General features: G+C 43.5%; 1 protein-coding gene across 1 annotated transcript; it reads left to right on the top strand.

Moving 5' to 3' along the window:
- Positions 1-3,012: 3,012 nt before the first annotated feature.
- Positions 3,013-12,316, top strand: VPS18 (VPS18 core subunit of CORVET and HOPS complexes). Its single transcript, XM_058026930.1, has 5 exons — positions 3,013-3,140; positions 6,061-6,202; positions 6,388-6,479; positions 7,184-9,054; positions 9,761-12,316. Exons 1-5 carry the CDS (start codon positions 3,050-3,052, stop codon positions 10,487-10,489), a joined length of 2,925 nt encoding a protein of 974 aa, XP_057882913.1. The 5' UTR covers positions 3,013-3,049; the 3' UTR covers positions 10,490-12,316.
- The last annotated feature ends 8,693 nt before the right edge of the window (positions 12,317-21,009 follow it).

Here is a 21,009-nt window from a genome sequence, read left to right as displayed (position 1 = left end):
TGTCCACAGCTTGGAGAAAAGGTTAACTGTTTAAGTGAAAATTACTGCAAATTGCTGCTGTGACCACAGCCATACCAAAGCAAGACAAGGATTTAGGTTTCCAACCCAAACATATCACCAAAATCTCCTAAATTCTCTCACTCAAGTCCCTGTCATAGACTTACACCACTGCTACAAAATGTAATCACCTGATTCTCCACACATTCCTGGTGAATCAAAGAGCTGATAAATCTTTCCTCTGCAACCCTTGCTCTTCTCTTCTTTTCAGAATACCAAATCTGTGAATGTAGCACTGGGATATAATTATTGCACATGTTTGTAAATTAAATAATCACAGCAGATGATACTGCAGATGGATGGAGCAGGCTTGTGGGCTTGGGTTAGCTTTAGGCTGATGTTTTATTTCCAAATAAGGTGAAAATCTGGCTTCCAATTTAACCACATTAAAATCAGACACAGGTTTCTCATGAGGTATTAGCCCTAACAGGCAATAGTATCTGCCAGAATGAGAACAAAAATCTCTTCCATTTCTAGACCTGACCAAAAAAAAAAAAACAACTTATAAAGCATGGCCTGATCTAGGCTTTGAGTTGAAACAGAGCTGCACGCTGAGAAGTTTGTGCACTAATGTCAATTTACCCTAATATCCAGATATATTTCAAGACAGTTTATTTCCCTCTTACCAAATAACCCTTCAGTTTTCTACTGCTAAAATATGACTACAAAGGGGAAAAGTAGAAGCATCATTGCTGAAGACAACAGGGGGAGACCTCATCTCAAACGAGGGGTCAACTATGTTCAGCCCTGTGACATAAACATGAGCTGAAGCTGCAACCAATGTAGAGAATTGTAGGATGCTCCAAGGAAGTAATCACCTCCTCTTAAGAGAAGTCAGGAACTTCCTGGTTTGATAAATCCTGGATTTGATACCTCCAAATGAAGGTTATGATTGGTGATGATTTTGCTGAGGAAATGAAAGCTCAGTAATGTCCTGTATACTAAAGATCAGTGTTTGAACAAGAACAAAAGGATTCAGACTAGCCACAGCTTATGTTAGACTAGAAATCAGAGCTCGAAATCATGGGAGTGTTTGGAACAGGTATGAGCTAGAGCAGTCAGGGGAAAAATGCCCACACTATCAGACAGAGCTTGACAGGAATAGAGAAAGGACTACTATGTGATGTGTTATCTGCAAGAGTGGGAGAATGGATCTGATAGTCCAAGAAGACCCTTCCTACCTCATTACCCTAAACCTAATGTAATTTGTTTGTGCCTTTTGAGATGCTGAAAGAGAACAGTCGCTGCTTATGAAGATCAGGATGATTAGACAGCAAAAGAATGTGGTTTTGCTATTTTGGCTCAGAGCTGCCACATGAAGAGGGTAAACAGCAGAGGCTGGGACTGGTGCTTGCAGGCAGGCTAGGTCAGCAAAAGCCGTGTTCTGTTTTTAGCAAAGCAGGCAGAGGTGACCCTGTGGAGGCGTGCCATGGGAGCCTCAGGAGCCCAGCTAGCGTGGGACCTGCATGTCTGGCTCAGCACTGGGGAGAAGGCCTGAGGCTGAGTGATGCAGACCACAGCCCTAGTTTATGAGGGTGTGGTGTCCAGTAAGAGCAGAGCAAAAGGAGGTGTAACTTGGTTTGTGAGAGGCCAACCACATGGAACTGCTGCTTGTGGTGCCTCACTGCCACCTGATGTGCAAACTAAGTTTGGGAAGACCTCTAGTGTGTTGTAATGGATCCCTCTGTGTTGCAAGCTGTCCTGTACCCTGAGAGACATTTCTCCATCGCTTCCAGAAAGTGAAGCTTGTATCTAATATGCAGTATACAGTATACTCACAGTATGGTGTATAGCACACATAGAGTGTACACATATACATCTCGGCTCATTTTATAGGGTAAAACTGTAAATAACAGTTGTTGGTATACCAGTACATAAGAAAACTCCAGGTTATAAATAGTATTTAGCGACACAGAAACTGGGTCCAACACAGAAGCCTGGGATAAACTTGCAGAGCAAGTCTAGTGTAGTTCAAGGAGCACCTTACGCTGGATCCCCTTATGCTGCACCTCAATGATCATTCTAGTGATAAAGCCAAGATTCTGCCACCCAATGCTACACGAGAGCCACAACACAGGAGTTTTTACAGAGTGTTTTAAACCAGATAATTCCCAGTTGCCGTCAGTAGAATTGCTCTGGCAATCATGACTGATTCTAGTAGGGCACACTGCTGCATTAATGAGGTAATTTCTCACACATGTAGCTGCACACAACAGGACAGTGTCACTGAAAACTGGGTAAGAAAACCTTCAAACCAGAGCTACAGATTGGAAAGCCACCACTACTTTGTTACAGTGCCAGGTTAATGGGGCGTAGGGGTGTCTCTCTGCCTGTTATGCACACTAAGATTCACATTTCTATTACCTACATACAATTTTTTAATATGAATATGTATTTACATTCCAAGAAGTTTACAGCCATTTCCAAGCAGCCTTCTACATCTGCTGATTAATTGTGTAGGTCTTATTACCATGCTTATGTATCAGGGAAGGGGATTCTAATGGTCATTTGAGGGATCTCCAGTGGTCGTGTGGGACGCTAACCTACTTCTTTGTAGCCCTCTTTGGTGGCAAATTCAAGTTGTGATGTTATATTCAACAACAAACTCAGAGCGTATATCCCACCTAGAGGAACTTCTGGTTACTACGGGCGTATAAAAATGCTGACTTTGTTTATTCGAGTGGGCCCTTTCTTAATTCGACAAAAGCCTTTCGGTACCCGCGGCAGTGAGCAGAAGCGGCGGAGGCCAAGGCCCGGCAGCAAGGGCACAGGGCGACCGGACAGCTCCGGGGGAACACCGGGGACGGCAGTGCCGGGGACGGCAGTGCCGGGGACGGCAGTGCCGGGGACGGCAGTGTCGGGATACACCCGCGCCACCCCAGGCCCGCCGCCATCGCTGTGAGGCAGCGGCCCCGCCCCGCCCCGCCCGCGCATGCGCAGGCGCACGTGCCGCGGGTCAGCTGAGCGCGCCGCGCTCGGGCCGCGCTGGGCCATGGCGTCCATCCTGGACGAGTACGAGGACTCGCTGCACCGCTCCGTGTCCGTGCCGCAGAGCCGCGCCGCCGTGGGCATCCCGCACTCCGGTACGTGTGCCCCGGGGCCTCCCGCGTGCGGCCTTCCTGCCGAGAGGGGGAGGCGAGGCGGCAGCTCCGGGGGGGGAGCAGGGCACGCCAGGCTGTGCTGCCTGGAAGAGGTGTGTCACTGTGTGCGTGTGGGGCCAAGCGTTCGGCTGCGGCTTGTCTTTGCCACGGCTCGCTGTGGGACGTGTTTGGGGACGAGGAGCGCTCCATTCCTGGCTGGGCAGAGTGCTGGTGCGGGCCAGGCCGGCGAACCCGCCGTGCCGTGCTGTGTGGGAGGCTGCGGCCGGAGGGGCTGCGGGAGCAAACGCTCAAGGGTGCGTGGAGTCGCAGGTGCCTGTGTGTCACAAATTACACCCAGCCACACCTCAGCCCTGTGCAGCTAGAGCTGTGCCAGAGGGTTATGAACGCTCCGTCACTTTACTTCTCCTTTCTGCTCCTCTCTGGAAGCCTCGCTTTACCGTGTTACGGGTGTGTGCACAGCTGTTCCTGCACGGAGCTCCTTTCCTAACCCAAGCTCAGTTTACCAAGGACTTCGTTTCTCTAGAGTGGTTCCTTTCGGCTCACTACACGATGGCGAGGTGACCAGCAGAGCAGTCCTTATCACTGCTACACTTTTCTGTCAAAGGGTGTGAGGCTTTGCTATACTGCACTGCTCAGTGTAGCGTCCCATCAGTGTCAAGTAATGGTGTGATGACCAGTCCGTTTTTTCTTTCATGTCAGAGAAATTTATTTCATTATTATTCCATGATAAATTCAATATTTATTAGGTTCAATAACCATTTTCTACTGCATGTCACCTCTCAATGTTTTTTCGGTGTGTCAGGGAAATGTAGGGTATGAGAGAATTCTGTTGTACCTGAATTTTCATGGTAGTATCAACTGCTATGCAGAGCTGGTGGTTTTGGGTTACAAGTTTGGAAATACATGGACACATTCTTTCAAGTTTTTTTCCTGGTGTAGTGTTGCCCACTGGTAACTTTCAGGGAAACCAAATTGTGAGGTTCATTTACGTGCTAAGAATTTATCAAAATTCTGCCATACTATGTATATTATGGAGTATAAATACACTGGCACAGTTACTCTGAGTCTAGATATTGAGGTAGGTATGTTCCCCTTGTTTGTTTTGACGTGCTTGGTTATTTCATTGTGCAATGTTAGATATAGAATAAGTGGCCTGAATAGGTGTTGTGCAGAACAGCGTTAGGACAAGTCGTGTCACGGAAAATAAATTTTTCAGGACTCAGCTTTTCTTCTCGACAGCTGCAACACTGTCTTCAGTCATGGCTGTCTTACACTTGAGAAATCTGCCTGTTTGCTCACAGTTGATATTGGCAGAGGAGGTTTGGGAAACTGCTTAGTTGCAAAGGCACAGCCTAATCAGGATTTCAGTTATTCTTAATTAGGCCACACAGGCAATTTTTAACAAAATTTGGGTTGGTAAAAGTTGTGGGCAATCTGAAGTGTAAGTAAATTTATATTGTAAAAAGATACAATAGTTACCTTCCTGAAAGCAGTCCTTAATGTTAGGTTTGCAGTTTTGGAAGATGCTGAAACTTATTCCTCAGTTTCAGGGAAGTGATCCTTATGCTTGTTTAACTGCAGGTACTGTTTCTCAAGGTTGTAGATAAACAAGCAGTGACTCTGTATCCAACCTGAAGTCCTGCTGCATTGGGAACTTCAAGTACTGTAGCTCTAGCTTTGAAAAGCCTGCTTTGACCCACTAGACTGTACTGGTGATCTTAGATCTTTGGACAGATTAAAAGATCTGAGGAAATAGGTAGCTTTGCCCAGAAATCAGGGTGTGAAATGATGCAGTAGAATCTTGATTAAACAGAAGAGGGACATTTGGGGGCAAGATGAGGGAGGAGACTGTTTGAAAGGAATGAATGTTATAAAATGGACATGTCCTTTGTACAGAGAACTGTATATTAAGGAAGCTCTTCCTTCTCCTATTAGGGACAATAGCTAAAATCCTCATGTTAATGGTGATGATCCTGTGGATGTTATAAATGTAATGGATACAGGCCTAAAGAGCCCAGAATGCTAAAATCCAATACTTTGGCTTGAACTATGACAGAATTAAACCATAAACAGCTTCTCCTTAACTCTAAACCCTTACCTCTGTACAGGTGCTATTTGTTCCCTTTCCTTCCTGCCTCTGAGTTTCTTTGCTGAGTCAACCTTGCTTTGCCAGGTGACAGTCTGAAAAAAATTTGACATTACCTGGATGAATGTGACTTGATGATCTGGTAACATGTGGGTTTTCCAGAGTAATCCTTCCCTTTTATATATATATAAAAATAGGTATTTATTGGTTAGCTGTGATATCATGTGAATCTGTACCTTGGGAACTTTTTGTACGTGTTTTGAACCGCAGTTCATACCAGCGAATTTAAACTGTGGCATTGCAGCTCCCTAATCTGAAAAGAAGAACATCAGTTCTACTTAACTGGAAATAAAGGAATGCACTCTTGTGTAAATGGGTAGTGTGTAAGGTGTGGATCGATGCATAAGAAAAAGGCACATGCAAAAGGCTGCCTAGTCAGGCTGTGATTGCTTTGTCTCTTCCTGAATGTGCATCTTCTTCTGGAAAAAGTGTATTTTAAGGATTCTGCAGCTGGTCTAGAGGAGAGGCAGAGGCAAGGAGAAAGCATTGGTAGAACAGACAATTAAAGGACTTGCCTACTAGTAGCAGGCTACTTTCCATTACTACATTGTCTTTTGCAACACCACCAGTAGGGCTGGAACTAGAGAGTTTTTTTCCCTCTGTATTCCTGCTCCATGGAGCACACTTCCTTTTCAGTAAAACTTGGAGCAGGACACAATCCTCTTAGTATTTTAGGCTGGATTTTGATGTAGTTTGTGGTTGTTGTTATGGGGTTTTGTCTTATTCAGTTTCTAAGTGTTCACATTCCTTCTCCAGGATATGTCAATGCACGACTGGAGAAGGAAACGCCAATATTTAACAAGCAGAGGATTGATTTTGCTCCTCCTGAGAAAATTAACAGCTTAGTGGTCTCCTCTAACCAGCTCTGTATGAGCCTTGGGAAAGACACCCTTCTCAGGTAATGCTGCCAGAACCTTAAGTTATTGTTTGTTTTTCCCCTGCCTTCTTTTTTTCCCCTAAGTTGTTAGAGAGCTTATGTTTGCAAACTGGATAAAAAGCCGCAAGCCCAATATGGGAAACAGGTGAGGAGTTACAGTATGTGAACTTTTGTTGGCAGCATGCTTTTGTGGTTTCTCTTTGCAGGATTGATCTTGGAAAGCCAGATGAACCTAATCAGGTAGAGCTGGGACGCAAAGATGAAGCCAAAGTCTACAAGATGTTTTTGGACCACACAGGTGAGGCAGTGGGTGATGGATATTTACAGACAGTGAACAGAGCAGAGCAAGTGCTGGTGAAGGAGTTCTCTTTCTGCTTTGTGCAAAAGGAGAACAGACCAATCTTGCTGGAGCCAGAGTCTTTTTCCAGGGCCCCTGCCCACTGGTTTGCCCTTTTGCTATTAGTAAAGCACAGGCTTGTGCCTGTGTTGTGTTTTCAGACTCTGAAATGAACACATGCAATTAGGCTGTTCTGAGCAAGGCTAAAACCAATCAAAGGAAGGTTTGTAGTCACTCTCTGCTGTATGGTTTATATAGGAATTTTAAAAAAGGGCCATAGAACATCTGCAGTTCACTGTAGCCTAGACTGATTTAAAAAAACTGAACAAAAATTTGGAAAGAGATGCTCATATCTCTCGCCAACTGCCAGGGATAGGAGGGAACTCTGGGAAGTGTTTATCCTTAGAACATTTATTTAAACAGAATACCTTCTTGCTAAAGCATCTGGTACCAGTTATTTAACATTGCAATATATGGACTACTGTTATGATCCAGCATGGAAATCCCCCACATTCCCATGAATGCCTGGGAAAGTCTTGGATTAAGTATGTTGATATTGGAATTTATCAAATGTTAAGATTAGAAGCTGCAGGAATTTGGCTTGCTTAGGCACAGTCTTGATTTGTTCTCTCCTTCTCCCTCCCATACCCATCTGCTGTTGGCAGGCTCTCATCTCCTGATTGCTCTGAACACCAGCGAATGCCTTTACCTGAACAGAAGTGTTCAGAAAGTGCGGGCACTCTCCCGCTGGAAAGGACACTTGATTGAAAGTGTGGGCTGGAACAAATTTCTTGGTTCAGAAACCAACACAGGGCCTATCCTGGTGGGGACATCCCAGGGGCAGATCTATGAGGCTGAAATCTCTGTCAGTGAAGGAAGCCTCTTCAGCACTAACCCTGACCAGTACTTCCGACAGGTCTACACTCTGGAGGAGGAATCTGGACCTGCCCCAGTCTGCTGCTTGGAAATTGAACGAGGGCTAGAAGGGAAATTTTTTATTATAGCCACCACCAGGAAGAGACTCTTCCAGTTTGTTGGCAAGGTGCCTGAAGGGACAGAGCAGCAAGGCTTCAGCTCCATATTTGCTGTGCATGCTGACCATCTGCCCAGCTTTCGGGAGTTTCCAGCCAACTTGGGTTTCAGCGAGATTGCCTTTTACACTCCGAAACTGCGTTCCAACCCACGCTCCTTTGCCTGGATGATGGGAAACGGTGTTCTATATGGTACCTTGGATTACAGTCGTCCTGATTCAATTCTGAGCGATGAACGGGTCTGGGTTTATCCTCCTGACATCGACATAACTGTGAACAAGCCAATATCCATCGTGCTTACCCAGTTCCACTTTCTGTTGCTGCTGCCTGACCGGGTGAAGGCTGTCTGCACTCTGAACGGACAGGTTGTTTTTCAGGATCTGTTCCTGGAGAAGTTTGGCTTGCTGACACGCATGATTAAAGATCCCACAGTCCAGCAGATATGGATCCACACTGAGAAAGTAGTGTTCCGCTACCATGTCCAGCGGGAATCCAGAGATGTGTGGAAGATGTATATGAATATGAACAAATTTGATTTAGCAAAAGAGTATTGTAAGGACCGTCCAGAGTGTCTTGACATTGTGTTGGCCAAAGAGGCAGAGCACTGCTTCCAAAATAAGAGGTATCTGGACAGTGCCAAATGTTATGCGCTGACCCAGAACTACTTTGAGGAAATTGCTCTGAAGTTCATTGAAGCCAAGCAAGAGGAGGCCCTGATGGAGTTTCTGATTAAGAAGCTAAGTAACCTAAAGCCTTCGGAGAAGACACAGACTACTCTGCTGACCACGTGGTTGACAGAGCTGTACCTGAACTGGCTGGGCATATTGCAAGGAGATCTCTCACAGCGAAATCTCTATTTGGATACACGGGAGAAGTTCCGCACTTTCCTGAGCAGCCCTAAAAACAAAGACTGTCTTTTTAATAATAGGGCATCTATTTATGAACTGTTGGCAAGCCATGGCGACACAGAGCACATGGTCTACTTTGCAGTCATCATGCAGGATTACGAGCGTGTAGTAGCTCACCACTGCCAGCACGACGAGTACGATGAGGCTCTAAATGTGCTGTCCAGGCACAGAGACGAGAAACTCTTCTACAAGTTCTCTCCGGTTCTCATCCAGCATATTCCCAAGAAGGTGGTTGATGCTTGGATTTCTATGGGCTCTAGGCTGGATGCCAGGAACCTCATTCCAGCCCTTGTTAACTACAGCCAGAGTGCCAGCACCCAGCAGATCAATGAAGCCATCAGATATATGGAGTTCTGTGTCTACCAGTTGGAGGAAACCCAGCAAGCCATACACAACTACCTGTTGTCTCTTTATGCTTTGTGTCGGCCGGACTCGTTGCTGTCATACCTGGAGCAAGCAGGAACCAACCCAAACAGGATCCACTACGACCTGAAGTATGCACTACGCCTGTGTGCAGAGCATGGGCACCACCGTGCGTGCGTCCACATTTACAAAGTGATGGAATTATATGAGGAGGCTGTGGATCTCGCCTTACAGGTATGTGTGTATCTGTGCATGCTGTGGTACACGGGAATGTAGCTTGTTCAAGTTACCTTGAACAGCAGAGCATTGAGAGGAGCTGGACGGACCCACAGGTATCAAAGCAGTGTAGCTGAGGCTTGGAAAAAAGACCTGTCTCTGTTAATATTTTTGTGTGCTTTCACAACTGTTTCAAGTAGGCAGCTGACTGGCAAGCCATAACTGAGGGTGGAGGCATGGATACTACAAGGAAGAGCACTGTCTGTCTCAAGCTCAGTCTCTGACATAAAATACCTTTAACATATCTGCATTTATGCAAGATTTGTGTAGCTATTGTTAAGGATTCTAATTACCTATTCATAGCTTTGGTAATTATCACAGAAGTCTTTGTCAGCTTAGTCTGACCTTCAGGGAGATGCTGGATTTTTTTCCTATTGAATTGCTGTGTCTTCGCTGAAATGTGAGGCCAGCAAAGATACTATAACATGAATTTGCCCTTTCTGTGCTGTTGGGTAGCAAGCTCATCTTCAGTGAGGAGTGCTGGTGGAGAGGAGAGGTGTTTGCCATGGAAACATGGAGCAGGCCAGTAGTGCTGTCCTAGGCGGTGAGATAGCAATAGAGGTTTTCTAAATGCCTCTTAAAATGGACAGCAGGCTTTGAAGCTGAATGGTAGATAAACAAAGAGGGAAGCTTAACTCTGTTTCCTTGTCTGTCCAACTTCTAGGTGGATGTTGATCTTGCCAAGTCCTGTGCAGATCTTCCTGAAGATGATGAGGAGCTCCGGAAGAAGCTGTGGTTGAAGATCGCTCGCCATGTTGTCCAGGAAGAGAAGGATGTCAAGAAGGCAATGGCCTGCCTCTCCAGCTGTGCCCTGCTGAAGATTGAGGATGTGCTGCCATTCTTTCCAGACTTTGTCACTATTGACCATTTCAAGGAGGCAATCTGTAACTCCCTGGAGGATTACAACAAGCACATCGAGGAGCTGAAAAGGGAGATGGAGGAAGCCACGCAGAGTGCCAAGAGGATCCGAGAGGACATCCAGGAAATGAGAAATAAATATGGCTCTGTGGAGCCTCAGGAAAAATGTGCTGCTTGTGACTTTCCTCTTCTAAACCGCCCTTTTTACCTTTTCCTCTGTGGTCACATGTTTCACTATGACTGTCTCCTTCAAGCAGTTTTCCCTAACCTTCCTGCCTATAAGCAGGCAAAACTTGAAGATCTTCAGAAGAAGCTGGCAGCTACCAGCCAGCCATCCAAGAGCCACCATCGTCCCAAGGATGCAGACACCATTAGCTTGGGGAAGGGCCAGCAGAGCCGGGAACAGATCAAAGCTGACATTGATGACATTGTGGCAGCTGAGTGTGTGTACTGTGGTGAGCTGATGATCCGGTCCATTGACAAGCCTTTTATTGATCCCCAGAAGTATGAAGAGGAGATGCAAAGCTGGCTGTAATTTTCCAAATCTTCAACTGTCAAACAAATTGTGAAGCTTCTGTGCTGGGGATATAACCTCCAGGAGCAGGAACACAGTGACTTCTGTGCAACTCTAAACAAAGGGTAGTGCAGTCTTTTTACCAGGGTTAGGGAGAACTAGTCTTGAGAAGTGGGGAGATGTAGCTATGGCTGTCTAAGAACTTTAACAATACTTAGAGCTAACCAACTGGAATATATTTAGCAGGTGTTTCTGCTTGCAGTTCTTCTTAGGTTCTCAGTGTGAAGCTAAATGGAGTGCCTTGTTGTCCAGAAGGAATTGGGAACAGCCTGTGATTTATCTGCCCTGTTGTGTGGTATTTGTTTTGGTGAAGATGAGCTGAAAGAGAAAGGCAGTGAAGGCCACTAAGCAAAGTAGTCTTCATTCATAATTTTCAAAGCTAGAATTGCCCTCTGTTTCCTTTTTGTTGGAGTCTATAACCACATACATAGAAAGAACATCAAAGGACAGAAGCTCTTACATATTAATATTTTGTAAACATCATGCTACACAAATACATGTTTCTACACAATGTGATACAAGAATGTGTATAATTTTCAGTTATTCAATTATACAATCTTGCAGGAAAATTATAAAAGTAATTTGTGTGCAATTCAGGGTGTATAATTCTCTTTCTCATAAGCTTTATGCATGAGACCAGGCACATTTGGATTTTCTGTAGGTACTGTTTCTCAAAATGCCTGTTCACCACTCCTCTTCCCATCCTATTTCTACTATAACTGCCTTTGTGTAGTGGGTCTTGGTTTTCTCTTCACCCCAAACCAAAACTGATAGATGCAGCAGTAGGGTTTCAACTGACACTCTGCAAGCAGGAGCACAATCTGTTTGTGTATCTTGCTGTGGTTCTCTTCTGCACTTGAGCACTGGAGTCAGGATCTAGTCAGGGGTTTGCTCGAGGGTAGTCTACAGAAAAGTCCTGTTGATGTGAAATTTGCTTTGCCCTTTGAAGCTAGTACCTTGTGCCTAAACAGTCTTTTGCCTTCCACTTTTTGGAGATGGCTGCATGTCAATGCATCTATCTATTGCTCCAACTTGGAAAATTTTTCCCAGAAGGTAGCAATCACTATGTTGTGAGTGAGAGAATTAAAAGTTGTCATTAACAGTTTAGCAAGGGTTCCTTGTTTTGTTTTAGGAAAATAAGATTTTAATTAGGTTTTGTTGTTTGGGACTGAATCACAAAGGTAGTGATTGGCAGAAGAATTGAATGTTCTAAAAGACAAAATACAATTCTTGTAATTAAGGCAATAGAAAATACTGTCTTCTGAAAAGCCACCTCAGTTCTTTCACATGAATATGTGTGCTTGTCTCGAATACCTCTCTCAATCTCCTAACCCCTTACCCTGCTTGTAGGGTTGTAGAAATGGGTCTTCATGTTATTGTAGGAGAATATGTATTGGTTTCCTCAAGGATCTGACCTAAGAATTCTGAGTTCAGAACTTCAGAAGAACATTTATGTTTTTGTTGGGAGCATCAGCCTGGAACGAACTAATTTTATCTGTGTAAAATGACACGAGTGGTAAAAAACAGAAATGAAATTAGGAAGACCTGAGGTTTCAAGATCCTCTTTTCTTTGGTGGAGCCATGGGATAGGCAGTCCCATTAGCACCTCGTGGTGTGTGTTTGCTGGCTTGTCAGAAAGCACTTTTTCAGAAAACCCACCTGCTGTAGTTTTCTTTGGCTTTGCATAGCCTTTTGCTTTGAATAAGTTGGTGGGTCTGGCAGGAGGATTTGTGATGAGACCTAAATGTGATGTCTTTTGAAGTTTACCATTAAACCTGTTATAACTGGCCATTCCTGTGAATCATCATCTTTTCCTGTAAGCGGTGTGATATTTAAGGTTTGTCATTGCAAACCAACAGTAGCCTCCCACCCAAACCAATTTCTGGTCAAAGGTAACTGGCTCTTTTTCTGCCCTTTAGCAGAACATGTGTATCAGCTCATTCGGATGCAGGGGTAATTTCACATTATTTTGACATGTTCTTAACACTTGTTCCATCTCTTTTGGGTTTTTACAGAATGCTTTCCTGGTATATTAGAATTATTATAGTCTTCCATTATTTTGCCTGTTTGTGCTAGAGAAGTCACATCAGTAAATAGACCATTGCAGGGTGATCTACTTGTCCAGAGTATTGGAAGAAGCTGTGGGAAATGAGGCATAGCAAGTAAATAAAAACCCTCTTGTCTTTGCCTGAGATTGGGTGGTGGGGAAAGGTGCCTCTGATTCCAGTCATGGGTATTAATAGATCTCAGTTAACAAAACCAGAACTATGTATTTTTTTAATGACTAGTATGCAATATTCTCTGAGGCCTGTAGGCACATGCACCAGATACATGGACCACAAATCTCATTCTTCCTCACCATTGTTAACTGAAAAATGATTTGATTTGTTGTCAAGGTTATAGAGAGTGTTACTGCTGGCAAAGACTGCAGTAGTGATTAAATGACTAGTGGCAGTAATACAAAAAGGTACATAAAGGTATCTTCCAAACTTTCTTTACATTGTCACGTGCTTCAAAAAGTTTCAGTAACCACTTACCTGTGCTTCTTGGCAATTTTGCAACATCACTCAGTGAAAAAGGTAAGAGGGTTTATTTTTTCTTGGGAGGGGTGGGTTTGTGGTGGTGGAGGGAAGTGAACTGCTTACTGTTCTCCCATAAATCTAATCTTCAAGATCTCTTCCTCTTTGCATTCAGAATAGCATTTTTATCTTTTCTCCTTGTAACTTCAGCACAGTTACATTTTAGAACTTACAGTCCTTTGTATGTATTTTAAACTATGAATGAACTGGACCAGCTGTTCAAAACTGTGGCCTTGGGTCTTGTCCTTGTCTGTGTGAATAACTCCTACCACTTAGCCTTATGCAGCTGAAGAACAGCATAACCAAAAGGGTGTGGGGAAGCCCCAGCCCTGTGTACCCAGAACAAATATCTGTAGCTCCATCTGCACTGAAGAAATTCAGTAGTGCAGGCAAGGCCTAAAGCAAACTTGTGCCTACTACATGGCCTCTCCTAGGCTTTGAGCAAGGGATAGGGGGAAATGCTCTGAGCTGGGGGAGACAGTGGTGTGTGTTTTGAAAGAGTTTGTAGAGAATTTCGGGTGCACTTCCTGTAGTTGGCAGCAGCTAAGTGAAATGCTGAAAGCAGTAGGTTCTGTCTCCTTTCTAAAAACGAATGCCCAGGCTGGGAATTTAGAAAGGCAAATTGTTAAAGCAGCCACTAGATGTCATTGCTGTCCATTTAAATACTGGGGTTTGCTGTGGAGAGCTGTAAGCGTTCTGTAGCTGAAGGAAGAATGGCACAAAAGTGAGGACCTGAAGCAGGATCTCAGTGCTTTTGAGGGGATGTGCTGGGTGCTTGGAGACACAGCCTTTGGTGTAAGGTAGTTTGGATTTGGTGTAAGGATTTGAGGTAAAGATGCTAAAAAATTGTCTCTAACTAAATGGCAATTTCAGCTCACAGATCACTGATTTTAATGTTTTGAACATCAAAAGCTACATTTACTATGTTAGTAAATGAGTATCATAGAATTGTGGAATCATTTACGTTGGAAAAGACCTTTAAGATCACAACCCAACATAGCCAAATCCACCACTAAACCACATCTCCAAGTGCCACATCCACATGCCTTTTAAATGCCTTCTGTGATGGTGATTCCAGCCCTTCCCTGGACAGCCTGTTCCAGTGCCTGACCACTCTTTCACTAAAGAAATGTTTCATAATATCCAAACTTAACCTCCCCTGGCACAACTTAAATGGCCTTTCCTCTCATCCTGTTGTGGCCTGGGAGAAGAGGCCAACTGGCCCCTTGCTACAACCTTCTTTCAGGTAGTTGTAAAGGACAGTAAAATTCCAGCTGGGCCTCCTTTTTTCCAGTCTAAACAACCCCAGTTCCCTTGGCCACTCTTAACTCCAGACCCTTGCTGCTCTTTGGATGCCTTTTGGTGCTCCAGCACCTCAGTATCTGTCTTGTAGTGAGAGGCCTGAGACTCAACGTGGGATTTGAGGTGTGGCCTCTTTTGTTGAATTGTATTCTAGTGTAAGTTCCCTTTAGACCTGGCTGATTTAGTAAACTGCAGAGAGATCATCCCTGGGCTTGGAGGTGCAAAATCTGGTGGCCTTGGGTCTGTGGTCATCTTTGCTTGCTGCTTCTTCATACTCTCATGACAGCAGCTCCTTAGTTGCCTGAGTTCACTTTTAGTTAGTCTTGTTAAAAGCACCAGTAAAGCTGGGTTTGTAATGTGACATTGGACACTCACTGACTTGCACAAACAGATAAGCTAGTATGTTTGCTTTTTCCTTTGGAGTTGTAGCATCATAATCCCCATAAAACAGCAAGTGGGAGTAGGTACATCTTGTACTCTATCAAAATAAGATGTAGTTTGACTCAGACTGTCGTCATGTATTAGCATGTATTTCTTGGAATGGGTAGTTCCCATTCACCCCTGCCCTGTCAAGGCCAACATATAGATTGTCTATGTTTACAAGTGCAAATTCTTAGTTTCTAGTGGGATTTCATGGGAAGTCTGTTCCTTGCTTCACTTCGTCCAGCAACTCTATACTGAGCTGTGGGAAGACAGACCAAAACTAGATTTCTTACTTACAGTAAGTGTGCTGAGCTGAAGTTTGAGGTTTGAAATGTACAAGATTTATGGTGTTTTTGAATTTTAAGTCATTACTATTGAGATGGATTAAGTATTTTTCTCTAGAATAGAGGAAGTAAGATGTGATTCACTGTGGTATGTGTAGTATTTATGAGAGAATCTTATGGCATCTACACAGAAGAGAGGGGCTGTCCACGGTCTTCTGTTGGTTTTGTACATGAAGGAAGTGATGCACTAGAAGGGAAAGGGAATGGTGGTTTCTGTAAAATAATTTGGCCAAACTTCATGTTTCTGACTTCAGGGAAGCTTTGCAGTGAAACTGATATTGATGGATCTGTACTTCTCATGCTGAGATGATAAAGAAGAAAAATAATTTCCTTTGAAATAAGGACTTTGTTAAAATTGAAGAGCTTAGGGCTTTAAAGAGGGACATTACAGGCATTCCTTAAATTCATTGTGAATTATGCATGCATTCAGCTCCTAAACTGTCTGCTATCTCTGATTATGCCCAGTCCTGACTTTACACCTTCTGAATCCTTTGGGATTTACATTTTATGGTAATACTGTGATTTTGGAGACTTGTGATACTTCCCCCTCATTGTTTTTTTCTGTTTTTTCACTGTTTTTTTCACTCCCAGATCTCATGGAAAGGTATCAGGCAACTTATTTAGGGTATGAATTTCAAAGCGACCTGGCCTGCAACTGCTTTCAGGTGAAAGGAAGGGGGAAAGGATTAGACAAACTTGTTAGATCTGCTCGTTGAAACTTGTTGGAATGGAGAGAAAAAGGGGCTCAGGCATTTCCTCTCTGTCATGGCCAGAGGTATTGGAGGCAGTTTGTTTCAGTAGGACTGGTTGCTTAGAAACAGGGAGGCTACAGGAGCATTCTAAGGTTACAGTACATCTCTAACTAATCCTGTACACTGTCTTTGCCATGGAGGGGCAGCTCAGTAGAGGATTGGGTTCAGTCTGTATTGGGTTCAGACTTGCTACAGTGCCTCTAGGTCCCTGTGGTGATGGGAGAGCTGTTCTAATTCAACACTTGAGCTGCAGAGCTTGGTAGGTGTGGGAATAAGCACAACTGATAAGTCTGTATGATATCAGGCTGCCTCACTGCACAGAGCTTTCCATCATATGTCTCCTAGCACCACAGAAATACCCTTGCTTTATAAAGGGTCATACAGGCCATACCTGATGTGAGACAGGCAGGAATTTCCCTACTTTGCAGGAGTTCATATATTCCTGCTGTGCTGCTGTGTTGGCTGTGGGCTGTGCTGTCTTCAGAAGAGGATTAGATACAGCCTTTCATTTAACACATGGTTTGTTTGCTTCATCTGAACTGAGAATACTAGTTTTTGGTAGAGTTATTACAGTGTAAGTTCCACAGGAGCTGAACTATAGCCTGCCCCTCATTTCATGATCCATCCTGAATGGTTCATTGTAGGTGATGGCTAAGAGGAAAAGCATTGAACAACTGGTTTGGTATCCAAAACCAGACATTCCCTACATCGTGTGTGCTGGTCACTTGGCATGGGGCATGATCTTCAGAACACAGCCTGAACTTGGAGGCTGCTGGACTCTGCTTAAGCAGACATCTGTGTTTTCCAATTAGTCAGTTATTCAACAGTCTTTTTTCATCTCTTTGTGTGCACATGCTGAATAGATTTTCTAGTAAACAAATTATTACTGTGAAACTGGGTTCATAAGGAAGTTGTTCCTATCTAAAGATTCTCTTTTATTTTCACATGTTTATTAAAAGTGAGGTACACAGTGTGGTTTTGAGGAATGTCACAGGCAAAGAGGAGCACAAAGGCTGATGGATTAGTTTTTGAGGACTCTTTTCTACAGACTCTGCATGACAATTATTAGCAGCTGCCCTGGCTGTGTTTGATTGCTGCGTGTTTTTCACCATGTGAACAAGACACTTATTCTCTGCTAAGAGCCTAGAAAGGCAAGGGTAGTAAAAAATTGCTCTTTGACTAATTACCACTACCAGTAGCTATCAAGATAACAGTATCATTGATCTAAATAAAAAATTCCACATGAAGCTGAACAATATTTTGCCATCCTTGATAACAGGACTGTGGACTTAGATGAGCTCATGTTTGAGAGAATTGAACGGTGGTTGGGTGAGGAGGAGAGAGAGACTTGAGGCTTATGCTCCTGGATGCCTCAGTTCTTTGTTGAATGCTTGCCTGTGTGTCACAGTGTGACTGCCTCAGAGTGACACCTGCATTTGTGTCACAGTGGTACATTCTGCTGAGCAGCCTTTTGGGGAGAAACACATTTCCTTATGTTCTGCAGTCTGTTTCAAACACTTGCCTGCTTGCCCAGTTAACGAGATTGGAACAACTAGGACCATGTTATCTTTCTATGTTCTTCTGATAAGTTGCTTATGGTAATCCTCAATATATGCTTCAAAGACTTGCAGTGGCAGGATTTCCAAAGCAAAAAGTATTTTAGTACAGGAAACATCTAATAGTAAGGTGAACAGAAATGTCATCTTCTGTAAACTTGAGGGGGTGCAAATCAATTAATGTGGACTTTTCTGTCTATAAGTAGCATCTTCTTAAATTTGTTTTTGGCTGTTGATTGGGAAATGTCTTGTGACCTGGATGCACCTAATATTGGTACCTACAGCCAGTCCTAGGAGACAGTGTAGTGGAACAATGTGTAGCAGTGTTGAGAAGGCAGCAAGACTGGGCTCTGGCAGTAGTTTCTTTGCTGGTGTAGAATCAGAGTTTTCTCCCTGAAGGCTGCTTTCCTCTGCAGTATGGTGACAGAAACAGAAGGGAGTTTCCAGAAGAATCTTGAACAGCTCTTGTACCCTTATGGAGAGGTTGCCTGGAAAGTGGTAACTTAGGGAATTGAGTGGTTCAGTATGGTGTTTTAGCAGCTGTGAGTTGCTTGCTTGATGCTGTGGCAGCTGAACCAAAGGTAAAGGTGTGGGTTATTTACCTGCCAGGCACCTTGTCCTGCTCTGGGTTATGCTCTGAATGAAATCAACAATTTGAGAAATTCATGTTAAAATGAGGAAAGAGGAAGAATTTCTGCACACAACATAGATATTGCTGTGAGTTCTTCAGCACATCTGCATTGTTTAGGTCAGAGCAAGGTTAAATACTCTCTGTAGGTCAACAAAAATCTGTAGGTAGGGCCTTGAGCAGAGGTTCAAAGTGCTGTCTTCTTATCCTGTTCTTCAGAAATTAGGACACTGGTGGAGCTGACTACCTTCATTTGAGACCCTGAGTCAAGAGTAATGGCTAAAAAAATCATTTTAATTGATTCCTCTATCATTGGGACAGGCACCATCTTAGCAGACACCTTTGTCTCTCACTTAATTCTTTCACCTCCTTTGCTCATTGATTTAGCAAAGAACTGTTTGATTCTGGCATAAATAGAGGAAGGGTTAATACATGGGGAGTGGTGAAGCTCCCTGCCACTAAGCTTGAAAATTAAGGAAGAAAGGAAGAGAATTATATGAAGAAGGTAACAAGAGGCCCTCTGGGTTTCAGATTTCAGAAGGATGAAACATGGGATACAGACCAAAGCTGTGCCAGGGTAGTGTGATGTGTATTGCAATGCTTATTTCAATACAGCAGAATTAGTACAAGCTGTGAACATTCTTGCTTCTGGCAAGTCTCTCTTTTCTGAACAGTGTATTACTTTTCTCTGAATCATAGAAAGGAACATCACAGATTTGTGAAGAGAAAAGAGTTTTAGATTTTATAATTTGCAGCAGGCACAGAGGATGATCTACAAGCCTCCTTTATTAATGAAATGAGGAGTTAGAGAGCAGGACAGAGCATACTTTGGATTCAAGAGGGTGTATAAACAGCTCTCCTAGAGGCTCTTATCATAGCTGGCTTTTAGGTGATTTTATTTCCTAAACAACACTGTGTATATATGGAAATACTCAGGATCATTAAAGTGCTCTTAGATGCTTGCGCAGCTGAGTCACTCCTGAGGTGTCAGCAGGACAATTCAGTGTCGTGTCTGAATTAAAGCCACTTCTGGCATGTCCAGGTAGCTGTGCTGAGATGTCTCAGTAGCAAAGCAATGGGATTGCTGTTTTAGCAAAGGTTGTGATTTAAGTCTGCAGAGATTGCCCACAATAGCATAGTCATATTGAAGAACTGAGTCTGGATTTTTTTGGTGGTTTTTTTCACTGCTTTTTCAGTGCCACAAATGACATGTGAACAGGATTTGGTTTTTCACTGTGCTTCCATCTTTCTGACTTATACTATTAGTGAGTATGGGAGGCTCAAGATGGCTGGAGAAAATATTCCTCCCATTGACAATCAGGAATCTGATCTTGCAGAGAAGTGACTGAGTTGCTCTTCCCCGTTTCAAGATAGGCCACACAATATCTCCTTGAAAACAAAAACAGCCCTATCCAAAAAAGCAGTGTGGCAAATCTCTCTCAACCAGCTTTATTTCTGTTCCCTCTCTGAAAGTTTTAAGTTAGCTAATTTGGGTTACAAGCAGTACAAAACCCTTGGCTTTTGGTAGCAGTCCAAGCTGGTAGCCTATGAGAAGTTATTGTGTTCAGATGCCTTCTGAGTGGGGACGTAAACGCAACATGTTGCAGGTTGCAGCTGTTAGATGGAGATTGCAGTAATGTCCCTGAAAAACTGAATTAAAAAAAAAAAAAAAGAAAAGCAAAGTCGTTGGATTTGAATAAATGGGGGTGTTGCTCTCTGCCCTTATGTAGTCCAGTACATATCAAAGGCCCCCTTCCTTTAATAGCAGGAAGGAAATAAGATCTGTATCTCTTGGGAACATGCTTCTAAAACCAACTTTCACTTGCATTCCTATGTCTCCTTTTAGTCCCTCTGAATAGTAAAAATTCACATTGTCACATTTTAGTCACCTCAGCCTGGATTTTAGATCACTTGAGGGTGTTGGTTTTTAGTCACAGTCTTACTAATGTCTTAATTTGGGTGTTGGTGTTCCTCTCCCATATTCAGGTGCCTAATATGGGTTCTTATCACCCCAAAACAGTGAGATTGGATCCCAGCCCAGCATGCGTGGGCATTGGCAGCACTTGGATATTTATAGGGATTTCTACTTCCTTCTTTTCTTTGGGCCACTTTCTTACTACAAGAATTTCTGATTTCTTCCATGCACCGGTGAATGCAACCCTTCTAGGGTGGTGGCTGGGCAGAGGATGTTATGTATGTGCCTTCCCAGCTGCCAGGGCCAGTGCAAACAGGCATAGCACAGCACTGGCCTGAAAGGCACTGAGGGGAAAAAAAAAGTACCACCTTTTTCACACCCTTAGATTTAGTTTTGGGAGATTATTTAGCCTTGTTGATTTATTGTGTCATTATTAAACTCAAGTATCTTGACATCTCAAGCGCTATTACAATGTGGTTAGAGATGGAGAGAGAGTCAAATGCCCTGAACATTTTTATGGTTGATAATTTCCTCTGGATCTACAGAGTGGCAGAAGGGTGGAACTTTCAAACAGCACTGTACTGGTTTTGTTTTCATCCATTCTTCGAAAGGTGAATCAATAAAATCTGATTCTTCCAGAAATCTTTACAATTGCCACTTGAAGTTTCATCTTACTTCCTAGGTACTCATGGTAGAGAAGGACATCAGCAGAGGTGGCTGCTTGACAGGTCCTCATGTGCAGAGTAGCCCAAAGCAATTTCTGGCTGGGGAATGCAGAGCAGCAAATTCACTTTTCCCTTCCCTTGCTGGTGATTCTGTCTGGGTTTCTCTGTTTCACTCAGATGTCATTTCCCTCAAAAAATTGTAGGAATCCGGTAACTCTGCCTCATTCTGAAATTTCAGTTAAAATTTGTCAGTATGTCTCTGGGAGCTCAGCACCAGAAATATGATTTTAGAAGCTTTGTTTCCTTTGGAAGCCAGA

This window comes from Melospiza georgiana, chromosome 6 (genome assembly GCF_028018845.1).
Source record: "Melospiza georgiana isolate bMelGeo1 chromosome 6, bMelGeo1.pri, whole genome shotgun sequence".
Taxonomy (NCBI): Eukaryota; Metazoa; Chordata; class Aves; order Passeriformes; family Passerellidae; genus Melospiza; species Melospiza georgiana.
Note: the sequence above shows the minus strand (reverse complement) of the source record. Positions and strands in the feature narration are given on the sequence as shown.